Consider the following 14978-nt stretch of genomic DNA (forward strand, 5'->3'; position numbering starts at 1 on the left):
AGAAAAAACTGAGTTCATCATCATCAAAACAAATAAATAAAAATATGTCTGCACCAACAAGTGCCATTAAAAGAAAATCCCAAAAGTGCATCAGAAGTTTCTTGGTGACCTAAATACTTTCCATCTAATTACACAGAACAGACACAGCAGGGCAGGGAGCGAACCGATTGGTTGACATGGAAAAAGCCAGGTAGGAGTGACAAGACCAGGTGAAATCAATGACCAAAAAAATAGTAGAATATGTCGGAACCTATAATGCATGGAGGAAAAATTGTTGACATTACATCATAATAAAAAAAAGAGATTTTTTTGTGGGTATTGAATAACCACAATCACAATAAATTTTTAATGAATGTGATAAAGGCATATTCATTTACTTCTGAGGCAACTGTCATGAATATTATTTCCAGAAATGATCCCAACAAAGATCAAGCTTCTTTAAGTCCCAGAACTGCATCATAGATTTTGCCTGTGAGACGGTACTGGACTTTGGTGAACCCGGCGGCAGCCAGCAGGGCGCTGTACTCAGCCCCTGTTCTTTCTCGACCTTCCGTCTGTACCAGCATGTTTAGTGAGTAGAGCTGCGCGGTGAGCGGGCCGGAGCCGTCCTCATGCAACAAGGCTTCCACTAGCAGTATAGCGCCTCCTGTAGGAGCAATCAGTAACTTTAAAATTAAAATGAATAAAATTAGCAACTATTCTATATAAGGCGTAGACAGAATGTAACCTAATTACTTTTCAAATTTTTAATATTGTTTAAATGACATTATTATTCTGTCCATGAATTTTTATTTAATTGATTTAATTAAAACTCATTTGAGAGGTTCTATAAATGACTTCACAGGTAACAACAGTTTAAGAAGTCCATAGACTTCAACTAATGTTGAAGCAGGAAGAAAAAATATCCCAAACCTGGTTTGCAGGCTCTATGGACTCTGCTGAGCAGTTCTACGCAACGTTCATCTGTCCAGTCGTGGAGGATCCTGGCAAGAATGTAAAGATCTGCCTCGAGTAAATCGTCTTTGAAGAAGTCCCCTAAATGGACACACATTTAAAAAAAAAAAATAGAAGTGGCAGAGTGATAATGAAGTTACCCTCAATGAAGCTTATCTTGTGGTCAGCCTCCTTGACAAAATGTTCCCTGGATGTCTGCACCACCTTGGGGAGGTCAAAGATCGTCACTGCGCACTCCGGGTAGGCCGACGTGCACTGCTTGGCTAATGCTCCGCTGCAGCCTCGGGAGAGAGAACGAGAAAGCACGAAAATGACTTTGAGTCACAGCAGCATGAAGACACACAACCTTAATTAAAATGGTAGGAAATCACTCATAAATGGACAAATAAAGTCAGTGGGGTAGAACAGATGCTCGCAGGTATGTGGCCATTATTATTTATTATTGCATGATTTGTATTCAGTTGTGTCGCGTAGCCTCTGTGGACACGGTTCAGCTAACATTCATGGCAATAAAGCGAACCAAATTGAACTACATTTGGAGTGACAGAGAGACAGATGCCGTCGTACATAAACAAAGCGTCGACTGTCCCGTCGGAGAAGAAGAATCGTTCAAGCCGAAGAATCGGAACGTGCGTTGTCAGTAGCATCAATGACATTCGCGTAGACGGATATAGCCAAATGTTAACGATCACACAATCATCGGCATATTGCGACACTGTTTAATACTTGAACCCGATCCGTGTAAAATCTGCTGAAGTAGCACACGAGGGTAAAGAGTGGGGCGGTTATCGTTATACTTTTTTTAAAATCAACCTCAATCTGAGGCAGATGGACAGGAAAAAAAGAGTGTCTGAATTTGATGGAGGGACAAAAAAGCAGTGAGGTGGAAAACAGGATCAAAAGATCTCATTTTGACAAAATGACAACCATGTGTGTGTGTGTTTGGATCCTTCATTCTTTCATTGTTCGGTCCAATCCTCCACTTATGCCGTCGTATGTATCCTTTTGTCAATTTTCTCACACTCGTGTCTTTTGCACAAGCATCAGACGGGGGGGGGGTCAGAAGAGGTTGAAAATCAAAGCGCAACGTTGCGAAATAAAACCGAGCTCAACTCGGCATCACAACATACGAGGCCCAAAGTGACCTGGATGAGTCACTTTGTTAATGAGCTCCTTTTATGGGAGCTTTGTGAATGTTGTCGTACGTTTTATGGCTTTTGTTGTCTGCCTCTCAAATGTTTGATGTGACCGTCCTCGCAGAATTAAGATGTAAATTGTTGCTCACTAAAAACAGAAGGTACAGGTTATAGTAGGGTCAATTTGTAATTTAAAATAATGGAGGGGGAAAGGGGGGGCGGGGGTAGGCTAACAAAGAACCTCAATGAAAAATAAATAAATAATGTGTTTTAAATATAACATCAACACATCTGTGTGCGGCACCTTTATTATAACAATTAGTTGATTATGAAAATGCGCCCTCAGGTTCCCCCCCGAACGTCGCTATAAAAATCTTCTTCTTCATTATTTCAATGATGCATGCTGCGACAGTGGATTCAATATTCATCTCTGCAGCTTGGCACAAAGTTGGACAGACGGACAGCCGGAGGAGCTGAGCAGCAGGTGTGTGCAGACCTAACAGATGTTGGGTGAGAGACGAAGACTTAATGGGACGCTGCGGTCACGCCCTTCGCACCCCTGCTGTCCGCTCACACTCATTTCGGCGGAGGCGTTCCCATTATTATGCATAAATATCAACACACACACAGAGACGAAGGATGTCCTCTGTGTTTCCCCTGTTTTAGTGACTTCACAGCGTCCCCTTGTGGCTACTTGGGTAATTACATATTTTATTAGTTTATTTGGTAGAAATAATTTATTGGTTAAAAGAAATATACATTCTAAGATTGTTTTTTTACCCCCACAATGGAACAGTGAGCTACTTCCTGTTTTGATGTCATTAAGAAGAGTGATTATGTGTCAACTGTCACGAAGGCCATTTGTGCACTTAATTGGAGTCTCTGCAAAGGGTGACAGGATAAACGAGACAGCATGAATATGAATGTGCACCTCAGCCAGCTGTCTCTCACTTAACGTGACGGTTTGAAATGCTAATGGCCGTGCACCTGCTGATCCCGCCTAGAAATGACTTTAGCAAAAACATACACGCACTTACCTCCCAGGTCACAGATGACCTTGAAAGGTGAAAGGTCAAAGGCTGTCAGCACATCTCGACCGCAGATGTTCCATATGGAATTCATTAGCTGCATGAACTTCACCATCTCTTCGTCAGACCTCAACACACACGTGTAGAAAATGTTGAGCAAAAAGGGTTTGAAACTTTAGATGACACACCAACTTCTGGAAGAACTTTGAAAGTGACTCAATGTTTTAAAATTGGATTAGACCAGATGTGAGTAAGACAAATGACTCTGAGGCCAAACAATGACCTGTCAGTTGGAATGTTTGGGTTCAACTGGAGATATTTGCCTTTCAAATTATATTCATTGAGACGTTTCAATTTTGAAAACACATCAGTCACTTTTAGTCGCATTTATTCGGCTTTAAATTTCTCACTACGCAATCTCGTACATGCTCTGATTTTCCAAATGACTCTCTCTCTCCTCGCTTTTTTTTTGGTGTGTTCGAATTCCAACCGTATTCCTGACTTGACTAAATTATTTAGGTGCATTATGCGGCTGGTTAAATGGCAAGGAGTAAACAAGTGTGTGAGTCATGCAGCCAGCTTTGAATCATTTTGTCACTGCTCCAAGAAAGCCCTCGATGACTTCCGCGCTTGTTTCCCGCGCTAATTTCCCCCTCGGTATTCTCGAGGGAAATCAGCAGGGACGAAACAACCGCAGCTCCTCATTTGGCCATTGTGAGCAGGTGTTGATATTTCGTTTTTCAATCAATTAGCGGCAAATTACAAATTCATCATTCCGAGGATGACATTGTTACTGCACATTTCATATTTGGAATATTCTTGTGTTGGTCTTTTTAAACGATGCCATTTTGGTGAGATGATCAGATGCGATCTCCATGGTGGCATTACCAAATGACGACAACACGATGCAGCTATGAGGAGCATACAATAAAAAAAAAAGAAAAAAAGAAAAATTCATTCTCATGGAGCAAATAATTCCGAAAAATAATGTGATTCCGATTCTATATGCGATCATTTTTTTTGAAGGTTCTCTTTATATTTTTTTAAGCAACTCACCACTGAAAATTAATTTATCTCTGTTCGATAATAATATCTAAATAATGACATTGTGTGTGCAGCGCCACCTTGAGGTGAGTGCATCCAATATTTTCTTTAGTGTTGTGTATATTCTCACCTGTAGAGAGCCTGAAACAAATCTTTGGAGCTGACACCGAAGGCTTTTTCATACTGATTCGTTCCGTCCCTGTGACATACAAAACGTGATATTTTCAAACGACACACATCTTTGCTTAAACTGATTGGATTTAAATTTACGCAATTTTGACCGACCTGACGGCATCAGTCAAATAGTGCCAGCAAAGGTAGATGGTTCTGGAACTGTACTGGATGGAATGGTAGAGGGTTGCAGGACCAGAGCGGGTCAGGTAGAGGTTAGCCTGTTCTGTGTTACTGTAACACACTAACATATAAAGAAATGACAGCAAATGAGTTTTCCAAGGGTCCAAAGCAAATTTTGTTGTGGTCTACTTCACCTTGTCCATTTTGCTGGTGCGTTTCAAGCAGCTGAAGGCCGCAACAGGCCGCCAGCAGCCTCTGGGTCCCGTCCAGGCTGGCACCGACCGCCTGGCTGATGTCATCGGCGGACAGAGGACGTCCTGCACACGACAACACGTCGAACACGCCCAGCTCGCAGGCTGTGAATAAAGTCTGGTTCGGAGGAGAGGATAATGTCAAGGTGAGGAAGGGGGCGGGGCTATTTTGCACTGCAAATGTATACAATGAGACTTCTAATTAAAATAGTATATCTGCTTTTAGTCTCCCAAGAATAATTATTCTGATTTCTGTAGCCTTTCATGAAAATAGTGTGTTCAACTAAGACTTTTGCAAACATGTGCTTTAAAAACAAGCATTAATCCTCAATGTGTGATATTGCTTAAATATTTAGTTTTTAATCTCCAATACTGGATAATCAGTTTTAATTGGGGAGTAAACAGTAAACAAAGGGGTCATATTTTTGCAAGAAACGTTAATGCAAAACATTTTAACCAATTATTATTCTTGACAGAATAATCATAAAATCATATTTTTCTTATATGTGGCTTGACTTTTGTCCAATTCCATTTTAGTATTCATGCATTTGAACCCTGTGACTTACCTTGGAGACAAGAAAGCCTTCCATGTACTCGAGTATTTTCCTGGGGTATTCCCCAGCAGCAGGTGACGCCGCCGTTGTGTCCATCACATACCGAGCCGCCATATGGACCATAAAGTTTTTCGTCCTATGAAAGAAGCCGTCCCCTTCAGACGAGTGGAGACCAAACCAGACTAACAATGCCCATTTTGCAGTGGTAGTCGTGGGCTAAGCTGATTAGAGTCTGATAACTCGGATTAGAGCAGGGCCTTACCCGCCACTGAACCAAGAAACAAAAAAATATCCGCAGCCTTTTTCACGACAAAAAGAACCACATCAAAAATCAGTGGCATCAAAAAAGAATGGACAAAAGAATTCTTTCAAATACATTGAAAAGTTTCCCGTAAAATCATACAATGACCAACAGATATAAAAATCCTGGAAATTTTAATGTGACAATGTAATGAACATGATCCAGGAGGCTGCACAGTACACGGATGTGACAAATCTAAAAACTTGAGTCCCTTGCAATCTTATCAAGAGCTACGAAGTAAGCACAAAAGCCCAAGTCGAGACTTCCTACATTCCTGTTGTTCTGGGAACGGTGCTGCTTGCTTAATCAGATTTAGAGCATAGTCACAAGTCGGTCATAGTACAAAGAGAACTTTTAATCAGAAGAACTTTTAAAAATTAAAAAAAAAAAAAAATGAAATGACTAAGGAATTAAAAATGTGTTCAAATCGTTTTATCCTGAGTTTTCATGGGCTGCTTCAAAAGAGAAACCTGGAGAACATTCAGAAAGCTGACATGTTTTCAAGTGGTCAGTTCACATTTGGAGAAGAGCAGCAAAGAAGTGGTCAAAACTTCCGAAACACACTCGGTGGATTTGTCAAATATTGCCTATTTGATATATTTTTGTCAAATGTTACAATGTTTGTCATGCCATGAGGTTGCCATTTTTTTTTTTTTGGAGAGGGAATTATATCGCCTTAAGATAGGAATTGACCCTGTGCTAACCGTTGATATTCAAAAAGGTAATTAAGCTATCGTATTTTTCGGCCTACAAGTCGCGTTTCTTTTCATAGTGGAGAAAGTGACACAGATGGTTTGATAATATTGTTGCTTATATAATAGTTATTTTATATATAATTTATATATCGTTATATGGGCCTGTGGAATAATTTGAACTGCAACCGACATCAGTGGCGCGGCGCACATTGTTGACATAAAGGACGATCAATGGATTTAATGATTTGGAGTGACAGATATTTTGATAAAGGCGTTATTTATGTTATAGTTATTTGGATAACTGTCAATGTTACGTCAGGCCCGTTCTGTTGTTGCTCGTTCGTGTCTGATTTTGGTGTTGAATTTTGTCAAATAAATTTCCCCCAAAATGCGACTTATAGTCCGGTGCGACTTATACATGTTTTTTTTTTCTTCACTTAATTGTGCATTTTATGGCTGATGCGACGTATAATCCGTATATTCTTTTAGTCCGAAAAATACGGTAATTTCTTCTACTGTTTATAGTCTGTTTGATTTCTTGTGCTGATGCTACGTCAGTGAATGCGGAATGGATTAGCAAGTTGTGAGTGCGAACAAAGCACACGCTTCTCGTGCACGTCTGAAACAAACACGGCCTTCATTTGAGTCAAAAGCAACAACGACAAAAAGGGCCACTGGTTGAAATGTGAGAAGAGGAGCGCGTTCATCTTCGAGAGTGACTCCTGTCCCGACTGTAGCTGCGCCTCCTGTACTCTCGAGTGTAGCGACTCCTGCCACGGCTGCTGCTCCTAGAGTCGCCTTTGCTGTATCGCCCCTGGTGACGGTGCTTACGACTCTTTCCCCTGCTGTAGCTCCTCCCGCTGCTGCTCCTGCTCCTGTCCCGGCTGGAGCTTGTACTTCTGCTACAGTGGCTGTGCCTCCTGTTGCGCCGCGGGGTGTGGCTCCTCCTGTGGCGGCTGGAGGTCCTGCGGTGGCTGCCGCTCCGGCTCCTCCTCCTGCTGGAGTGCCGTTTCCTGGAGCTGCGCTCACGGTCTTTGCTGTACCTGCTCCTCACCTCCGCTTTCTTCTTCTCCTGCTTCGTCTTCTTCACATCCTCAGCCGCCTTCCTCTCCTTTGTCCCTCTACTTTTTTCTGACATTTCCGCAGGTTTGGATACTTGTTTGTCTTTACGCTCTTCTGCCTTTACTCCGTTCACCTGACCCGGGACTTGCAGGGACACGTTCTCCTTGCCGGGATGCGGGGCCTCCTCGCTCCCTGCGGCGCTGCCCTGCTCCTGCGTGTCGGGAGGTCTTGTGGGCTCGCTGCTCTTCTTCAGCATGTTGGAGAGCAGCTTCTCCCTTAGCTCCTTCTCCCGCCGTTGGAGGTCCAGGGCCCGTTCCTTTTCCAGCTCCACCTTGAGGAGCTCCTCCTGCTGCTTGCGTCGGCAGGCCTCCTGCTGCTGGCGGCGGACCCGCTCCTCCTCCTGTTGAGCCTTCTCCCGCTTTTCCTGCTCCTCACGTTCGGCCCGCTCTTTATCCAATTGCCTCTGCTTGGCCGCCTTTGAGTGAAGAGAAGCAATTTACAATGTTAAGAATGGAAAGACACCTTAGCTGTCAATCAGGTTCTTCAAGCGGTACCTTGGCTCTGGCCAGGAGCTCCGCGATGAGTCGGATGGATTCCAGATTGCGCTGAACCAGGAGAAGCCTCCTTTCCTCCATGGCGATCTTCATCTGAAGCTTCTTTTGCTCCTCCTCCTGCTGCTTCCTCACCTTCTTGATGTTCTTCCTTTCCTCTCTCTCCTGCAGCTTCTGCTCACGCTTGCGCTGCTTCTCCTCCTTCTTGCGCTCCCGCTCCTCTTCTTCCTGTTCCTTCTGTTTCCTGGAAAAGAGAACGTTTGGGCTGGGTCAACATCTGCTGAACGAGCATTACATACGAACAGGGGGGGGGGAGTCGTCATACCGCTCCAGCTCTTTACGTCGCTCTTCTTCTTCTTTCTCCCGCCGCTTCTGCTCCTCTCTCTGCTTTTCCAACTCCTGCAGCTTGAGCCTCTCCAGATTTCGCTTCTTCACAGCTGACTCTCCGAGATGCTTGGTGGTGTCAAATGTCACCTGGAAAGATTTCATTCAATGAGAATTCAAATTTCCAGGCAAAACAAAATTGGACTGTGTTTGACCACTATAATCAGTAAACAAATGCAATTTGGGATTATCACCACTCTTGTCTCCAAGTACAGATTTGTGCAACAAGATCTTTAATACTCATTTTAATTAAACCCTCCCAACAAAACATGAGCAGCTTTCATTCTCATTACATTAAAAGGTCTTAAAGGTGACTAAGATGAAACCAGCTCAATGCTCGTGGCCTCCCACACGGCTCACGTAAGAGATCGAAATGACTTGCAGTATTAAAATTACTAATAGGCGCACGCTGGTCAATCAGTTGAGGATTAGGAGCAGGCGGTAATCTTTTCAAAAGAGGGGGATTAAGCGTACCTTGATGTTGCAGGCCACTGCCTTGCCATCATCTCCTTTCAGCATCAGCTTCATGCCGCGAAGCGTATCCATGGCCTTGGTGAAGCCGTCATACTCGTGATACTGCACGTAAGCTTCAAAGTTCAGATGGCCCCCGAAACTAAAAGTATTAAAGTTCTTGTCCAGCATCTCCTCCCTGTACGGGTCCAGCATTGGGATGTCCACGTTTCGTACCTGAACCAACAAATTGTTGTCATTGTTATTGAGGACATCATAAAATAACATCACTGGATTATGCATGATGGAAATCAAATTCAGACAGTAATAAAACAGTGTACCTTGCCAAAGGCCTCAAAGACAGCGATGAGAACCTCCTCACACGGCCGATCTGGCAACCCGCTTTGCTTCTGGCTGAACCAGCGGCAGGGAAGTCCTTCCAGATGAATCGTGTCGGGTCGCTCACCCGGTAGAGTCTCATTCATGTCTTTGGCATCACGAAAGAACGAGTCCCAGTCGTGCCTTGTTGGGAAGTCCACTTTGTTTTCCACGGCACGAACCTTGAGGGGAAAAAAAAAAGTTTGAATCATCAAACTGACCACTGATAGATTAAGACGGGGAGCCAAGCTCACCTTCAAAACATCGGTAAAGCCACTAAGTTTGATGCTCTTCCCATCCAGGCGGCTCAATAGACTCTTAACAACAGTTTTGTTCTCCACTTCTCCCTCAAAACGAATGAAGTCCATGGTGCTCTTAGAGACCCGCAGGGTTGAAAACTGGTCGGGCACTACCATAGCCTTAACTCTCTCCATTACCTCCCAGTTGGAGATGCTCTTTCCCGGCAGCTTGAGCTGAGGAAGCGTGACGCTGATGGTCATTTTAGCAATGGGCTTCAAGTACATGTTGTGCTCAGCTGACAGGCACACCGCCTCGGTGGTGTCATGGACGATGGTGGTCATTGTGGCAGCCAGCATGAAAACCTGCAGGAGGTTTGAGAAGACTATCATTGGTAGAAAATGCAAAATAATGTTACAAAACAAGCATCAAGCATTTGACAGGCCATGCCACATTGGATATCGATTCAAGATGTTTGCACGTCGGAAATGTTACGAACATTATATGGTTTAAATTTGAAGCAAATATTTTAAACCGGTAGTAAAAATGGCTACGTGCCGTCTGCGAGGCATCTAGTAAATGTGGGTTATAAGCTACACTGGTTAGCATAGATAATTCATTGAGTCTCAATTACCTTGAAACCCGTTCGTGTAATACGAACGGAGCTCTGAAAACTTCTCTTATGACGACAAATTCAAACTATGGCACATCTGGTAATCTCGCAGTAAAATACAAGGAAATGATTTTGAGGGCAACAAACGACCCGGAGTAGCAAATGAACACAAGCTAAGCAACTTCCGCGTTATTTCAACTTTGACCCAAGAACGAACCAACGAGTACTTGTGCAACACTACGTCGTTACAAGAGCAGCGCCATCACATGGAATGGAGTATTACATGTTTTTATTATTTTAAAGGAAATAAATCATAAAAACGCAGTTAAAAATCTATTTTACGATAAAACCCTCAAACATAAAATTAAATTACATTTTTTTTTTTAATTACTGTTAGCTGTGAATGTGCCTGTGACTTGTTGTCTGTCACTTTATGTACTTTTGATTGACAGGTGGACCAAGTGTAGTCTGGCTTTCACCCACAGTCAGCTAGGATAGCCCCCAGCTTCTTGTCACCCTCAAAAAATGAAGGAAAAATATGCTCTTAGATCTCATATTGACAATCCCAAAATTTCTGACACAATGTTAACGGTTTTGTCTGTATTTTGCAGTTGTATCGTCTTTTGCTGCATTGCACTCGGGCTGGAAGTACCAATTCTTTCTTGCTTCATGTTTTGCTCCATCAACGTGACTCACTGGACTGAATATGGCACTTGGGGACAGAATGTGAGCTAAATTGAATATGGATTAATCCAATGAGAGAGCCCCAATGGCCACCATTGCCTGAAAGGATGGCAGGGAAATTTACATAACAGGCATTACTCCATTCGTAGTGTATGTAGGTCAGTAGCTGCAGTCAGACAGCCGCTCTCTCTTTCTCTCTCTCTCTCGCTCTCGCATGAGCTCTCACCCAATAAGCAGTCATACAAAAGCGGCCTAAAGCAACTCTAAACCCAGAGTGATACTTAGTATTGCAGTGATCTCCCAAATTAATTTAGACTAGAAGATGGGAGAGAATCCAGCACTTAATGTATATCCCAAAACAGATGTCAGGCCCACAAAGCTAAAGGACACAACATATGAGTTAGCATATTTAAAGCCCTGGAGAACATGACACACACATAATAAATGTGAGGCAGGTGCACAATGATGCTTCTACAAAATTGAAAGCAGTGTTAACATAGTCAGCTGTGGCTATTGTGCAATTGCTGGACATCAGATCATCAATTATTCAGCATCGGCAGACAAGTGCAGACTGTTGTCAGCTGCAGCAGCGAATGTTAACTAATCTTGGGACTTGAGTTCATCATTAAACACAAAGCAATTTGATATTGATGTTTTATTTCACATTTAAGGATGGGACAGATAAAAACAAATTGGCTTTTACCCAATAGTAACTTCACAGTATTGAGGTAAACATAGTACACTTGTTGTACAGATTTCTACTTGACAATAACATAAGGCCATATGCGTACTATAAAATACAAAGACAATATTGTGGCAGTCATGTGGTTTAAATGTACTTATCAGGTCATTTTAATAAAGGCTCATGTACAACAGACAAGACTTCAACAAATCACATTATAATTCTAAACTCTATTCACATTTGACAAACAGCTAACAATTCCATTTGTACATGCAAATCTAAACCAAGTTGAAATCAAATGCATTCCAGAGTATTGAATGTGACCGCGCTTGTTTGATTGCATATTTTTGAATGTGTGCTACGTTAGTCGTCAAAGGTCCCTGAACTCACTGTGTCGTATTGACTGGCATTTATTCAGCAGTTGTCAAAAGAGGCACAACATGAAACAAGTGGCAAAATGTGTCACCGTTTCCAATCATGCTGGAGTTTTCGGTGTATTTGAATTGATAGAAAAACAGTTGAACAATTATTGAGCAGATTTGAGGAAGAGAGGTGTATCGCCTCTATAAAATATAAAACAATCTGGTCATACAGCAGAGTAGTATTTAAATTGTGCAGAAAATCTTGAAAGTGGCAAGTGCAAATAGAACAAATGTATCAGAGCATAGAAGTACTGTAAAACAACTGTCAATAATTAAAGAAAAATATCTGTGAAAAAAACTCTTACTTTTGTGCAGCTATATTATGTACCAAAACACCATTTTTGATTTAAAGTGATCTTCCACCAATGTGAAATGACAAACTTCCCTTCCCTCCCTCCCATTAAAAAAAAACACGTTTAATGATGCATTCACTGTCTGTCTGAAATAAATAAATTAGATCATGTGTAGCAAAAAAAAAAAAAAGGTACCTAAATAAGTTAGTTAAGGATTGAACAATAGGAATAAAAATCAACTTCATTTCTTGGAGAAAAAAAAAATATTTATGACTTTAAAACTTTTAAAAGGCTTGTCCATTCAAGATATTATAAAATTATAAAAATCCATGAATGGAACTCTTAATAAATAATTAGCTGCTTTTTTTTGCGGTTTCATCCGAACAGGCTAGAGAGGGGCCGAGTTCGTTGAGGGGTGCTGGGAATCTCCTCTCCTTTTCCGACTTCTCCCGCGTCCCTAAAGGAAGCGCTGTGTATAATCTGCGCCCTGTGTCGCCCCCGATGCAGCCGAGCGTTCAGTCGACCCAGGGACGACTTCCTCAACATGCCCCCCTTGGTCCTTCCATTCCCGAGCGCCTCTTCGGAGGCCCCCGATGACTGGTTGAGTAGGCGCAGCGGGTTCAGGTTTCCCTGAAGCACTTTGGGAAACCTCCAGCCACGTGTTACACCGCCACCTACCGCCGAGTGCTCGTTGTCAGACTCCGCCCTCGGCGAGGGGACTCCTTGATCCCGCAGGTCTGCGGGCAACGGTGCGGGAAGGTACTGGATGGCTCGTCTACCGCTGTAATCCCTCACCTCGGGGTCCGCCTCCCAGTCGGACATCAGCACGCGCATCACCTGACCGTCCAAAACGAGCATGCATTTAGAATGCTTCAAGTAATAATAATAATAAAGCTCGACACGTATTTTTTAGCATCACACACAGCTTACCTGAATGTGTCCATGTATAGCTGCCAGGTGGAGTGGCGTGTATCCGGCACCGGACCTCACATTGACGTTCACGTGGACGCCGTTGTCCTTGGCGAAATTCAGCAGCTGGGAGAGCAGCTCGGCTTTGCCCTTCTTGGCAGCCCAGTGAAGGCACGTGAAGCCCGTGACAAAGTCTTTCTTGGCTACCAGGCCGGCCTCCACAGCCAAGAGGGGGTGAAGGCTCTCCCAAAGGCAGTCCGAGGCGCACAGCATCCACTCGTGCTCCATGGGGTCCAGCGCCACCGAGGCGCAGTCCTCGTCGGTGGCCGAGGAGAGGAGAGACGCCGAGTCGCCGTCGCTCCTCATGGAGTCTCTGAGACGCGGACCTCGATTTATGAGAGATCGGCGAACCTGTGGAGGGGATATTTTTTGGGGGATTACCAAACGCTAACAACACATCTTCGTAGGCTCACCTGAGGAGAACAATTCATCATCAGCTCAATGAAGTTCCTGCGGCTCCCTTTAGGTGTGTTGAAATCAAGAGTGTACTCCAGGCCTTCCACCGTGTTGTCCTCAGACAGGCAGCTGGTCAGCAATGCCCGTTGGGACCCTTTGGACACCCTGCGGGCCGCTCGGACTTGATGATGGCTTTGGGAGCTGGCGGGATGGTCCTGATCCGGCACCCCGATCACCGGAGCCGACTCGCGTCTTCTCCTCTCTCTCAGCTTGACCTCGCCGGCTCCGGGAATAGTGTTGGACTGAGCGAGCTCGGACTGCTTGACATCCATACTGCAGGAAGGTGGACTAGAAACTCCTATGAGAACAGAAAACATGTATTTAATGTCATTATTTCTGAACCTAGCACACGGAAGGAAATGTGAATATCACAAAGAAGATTGGGCCCACACAAACAGGAGAGGTATGAGAAAAGGATTGTAATGTCACAAAGATATCACACACTTTAACACTTTGTTGCCGAAGCCACAAAGCTAATGTTTTTAATGTCACAAAGATATCACACTTTAATAATTTATTTTGTTGCCAAAGCCACAAAGCTAATGTTTTTTTTTTTCCTGTATGAGGCCTTCAGGGTAAAAAGTCTGGACATTTTGCATTTACTTCCTATCGGCCTTTAAAAAACAATGGACAATTAATGCTTGTACATTTCTTATAATGCTTAGAAATACAAACAAATATTAACTTTGATTAACTAGTGTGCATTTTTAGATTTCAGCCCAACAGGATGGAAAAAAATAAAGGGTAAAGCAATAAAACGCTAGCATTAAGCGGGGTGGAAAAAAAAAGGACCAGATGGGCTCTGGAGAGTAAACCCTACTTGCACGTTGTGCTGAATAATAAAACCAACAATTAAAGGCCATGAAACAAAAACGTATAAATCAATGTGTTTATTTCCAAACAAAGAAAAAGAAAAGAAGACGTTGTTAATAGACCACAGCCGAGCCAATGCAGTTTGATCAAGACTCACCTGCTTGCTGTTTGTTGTCAGAGTCGCCACTGACGAAATTGTTGTTGCCTGGTGTTTTGTGCACGTTACCGTCTCTATCCAAGCGCGTTACAGAGCGCGCGTTACAATCCTCATTCAAACGCACATATTGCACGCCGCTTTCCACTTCCACTATACCGAGTGTGTCCAAGGCGCGCCTCAAAGCCTCCTCCCCCTTCATCGGGTCACTTCCAGCACCACACCTCGCCGCGAAGTGATCGATCAGCTCCATCTGTTGGACTCGCCCTCCTCGCTCCATTAAGAATTCCTGCACGGCTTCGACCGTGCACGGAGACGCCATCGTTATCATTGTCCAACCAAATCAATTAATTACACGGCAGCAAAACGTTTGGAAATTAGTCCGTGGTCATTTTTGCGGTCGTTGACAGCCGATGACAGCATCTTCATAGGACCTCCTCCTTTCCTCCATCATTGGCTGATCAGTTTCAAGACATGACCGCCAGGGGACGCACACCACTATTAAGCCCTGTCGTCATCGTGTTACATTACAGTGCTCCACGTAAATTCCAAAAGCATTGGAAAATTTAACCT

General features: G+C 43.5%; 3 protein-coding genes across 4 annotated transcripts; all 3 read right to left on the minus strand.

Moving 5' to 3' along the window:
- Positions 1-428: 428 nt before the first annotated feature.
- On the minus strand, positions 429-5384 carry asmt (acetylserotonin O-methyltransferase). The gene is made up of 8 exons (XM_085920676.1): positions 5274-5384; positions 4651-4825; positions 4448-4577; positions 4293-4361; positions 3128-3246; positions 1095-1235; positions 913-1035; positions 429-646 (listed from the first exon to the last, which is right to left on the minus strand). Exons 1-8 carry the CDS (start codon positions 5382-5384, stop codon positions 429-431), a joined length of 1086 nt encoding a protein of 361 aa, XP_085776802.1.
- Positions 5385-5679: 295 nt separating this feature from the next.
- On the minus strand, positions 5680-10125 carry akap17a (A kinase (PRKA) anchor protein 17A). 2 transcript variants are annotated; one of them, XM_085921049.1, is made up of 8 exons: positions 9954-10125; positions 9520-9684; positions 9337-9429; positions 9046-9264; positions 8729-8941; positions 8196-8344; positions 7874-8114; positions 5680-7794 (listed from the first exon to the last, which is right to left on the minus strand). In XM_085921049.1, exons 2-8 carry the CDS (start codon positions 9676-9678, stop codon positions 6961-6963), a joined length of 1908 nt encoding a protein of 635 aa, XP_085777175.1. In that variant the 5' UTR covers positions 9679-9684; positions 9954-10125; the 3' UTR covers positions 5680-6960. The 2 variants fall into 2 exon arrangements, with proteins under 2 accessions (XP_085777175.1, XP_085777174.1); XM_085921048.1 differs by having other exon boundaries at positions 9337-9684.
- A 1149-nt stretch (positions 10126-11274) lies between these two features.
- Positions 11275-14890, minus strand: sowahca (sosondowah ankyrin repeat domain family Ca). Its single transcript, XM_085920698.1, has 4 exons — positions 14409-14890; positions 13396-13736; positions 12944-13333; positions 11275-12850 (listed from the first exon to the last, which is right to left on the minus strand). The coding sequence occupies exons 1-4, from the start codon at positions 14734-14736 to the stop codon at positions 12389-12391; spliced, it is 1521 nt and encodes a 506-aa protein (XP_085776824.1). The 5' UTR covers positions 14737-14890; the 3' UTR covers positions 11275-12388.
- Between the last annotated feature and the right edge of the window lie 88 nt (positions 14891-14978).

The sequence above is a fragment of the Syngnathus leptorhynchus genome, chromosome 9 (genome assembly GCF_054491065.1).
Source record: "Syngnathus leptorhynchus isolate UIUO chromosome 9, UIUO_Slep, whole genome shotgun sequence".
Lineage (NCBI taxonomy): Eukaryota > Metazoa > Chordata > Actinopteri > Syngnathiformes > Syngnathidae > Syngnathus > Syngnathus leptorhynchus.

What these genes read in the sequence shown, in the direction of transcription:
- asmt (XM_085920676.1), bottom strand. Translation starts at nt 5,384, where the DNA reads ATGGTCCATATGGCGGCTCGGTATGTGATGGACACAACGGCGGCGTCA. An exon ending in GCACCAGCAAAATGGACAAG is followed by an intron (nt 4,578 to 4,650) that starts GTGAAGTAGACC and finishes TTTATATGTTAG; the next exon opens with TGTGTTACAGTAACACAGAA. An exon ending in CCATAGAGCCTGCAAACCAG is followed by an intron (nt 647 to 912) that starts GTTTGGGATATT and finishes TTGCTCCTACAG; the next exon opens with GAGGCGCTATACTGCTAGTG.
- akap17a (XM_085921048.1), bottom strand. Translation starts at nt 9,678, where the DNA reads ATGCTGGCTGCCACAATGACCACCATCGTCCATGACACCACCGAGGCG. An exon ending in GCTTTACCGATGTTTTGAAG is followed by an intron (nt 9,265 to 9,336) that starts GTGAGCTTGGCT and finishes TTTCCCCTCAAG; the next exon opens with GTTCGTGCCGTGGAAAACAA. An exon ending in TCTTTGAGGCCTTTGGCAAG is followed by an intron (nt 8,942 to 9,045) that starts GTACACTGTTTT and finishes TTGTTGGTTCAG; the next exon opens with GTACGAAACGTGGACATCCC.
- sowahca (XM_085920698.1), bottom strand. Translation starts at nt 14,736, where the DNA reads ATGATAACGATGGCGTCTCCGTGCACGGTCGAAGCCGTGCAGGAATTC. An exon ending in TGATGAATTGTTCTCCTCAG is followed by an intron (nt 13,334 to 13,395) that starts GTGAGCCTACGA and finishes TCCCCTCCACAG; the next exon opens with GTTCGCCGATCTCTCATAAA. An exon ending in CTATACATGGACACATTCAG is followed by an intron (nt 12,851 to 12,943) that starts GTAAGCTGTGTG and finishes TTGGACGGTCAG; the next exon opens with GTGATGCGCGTGCTGATGTC.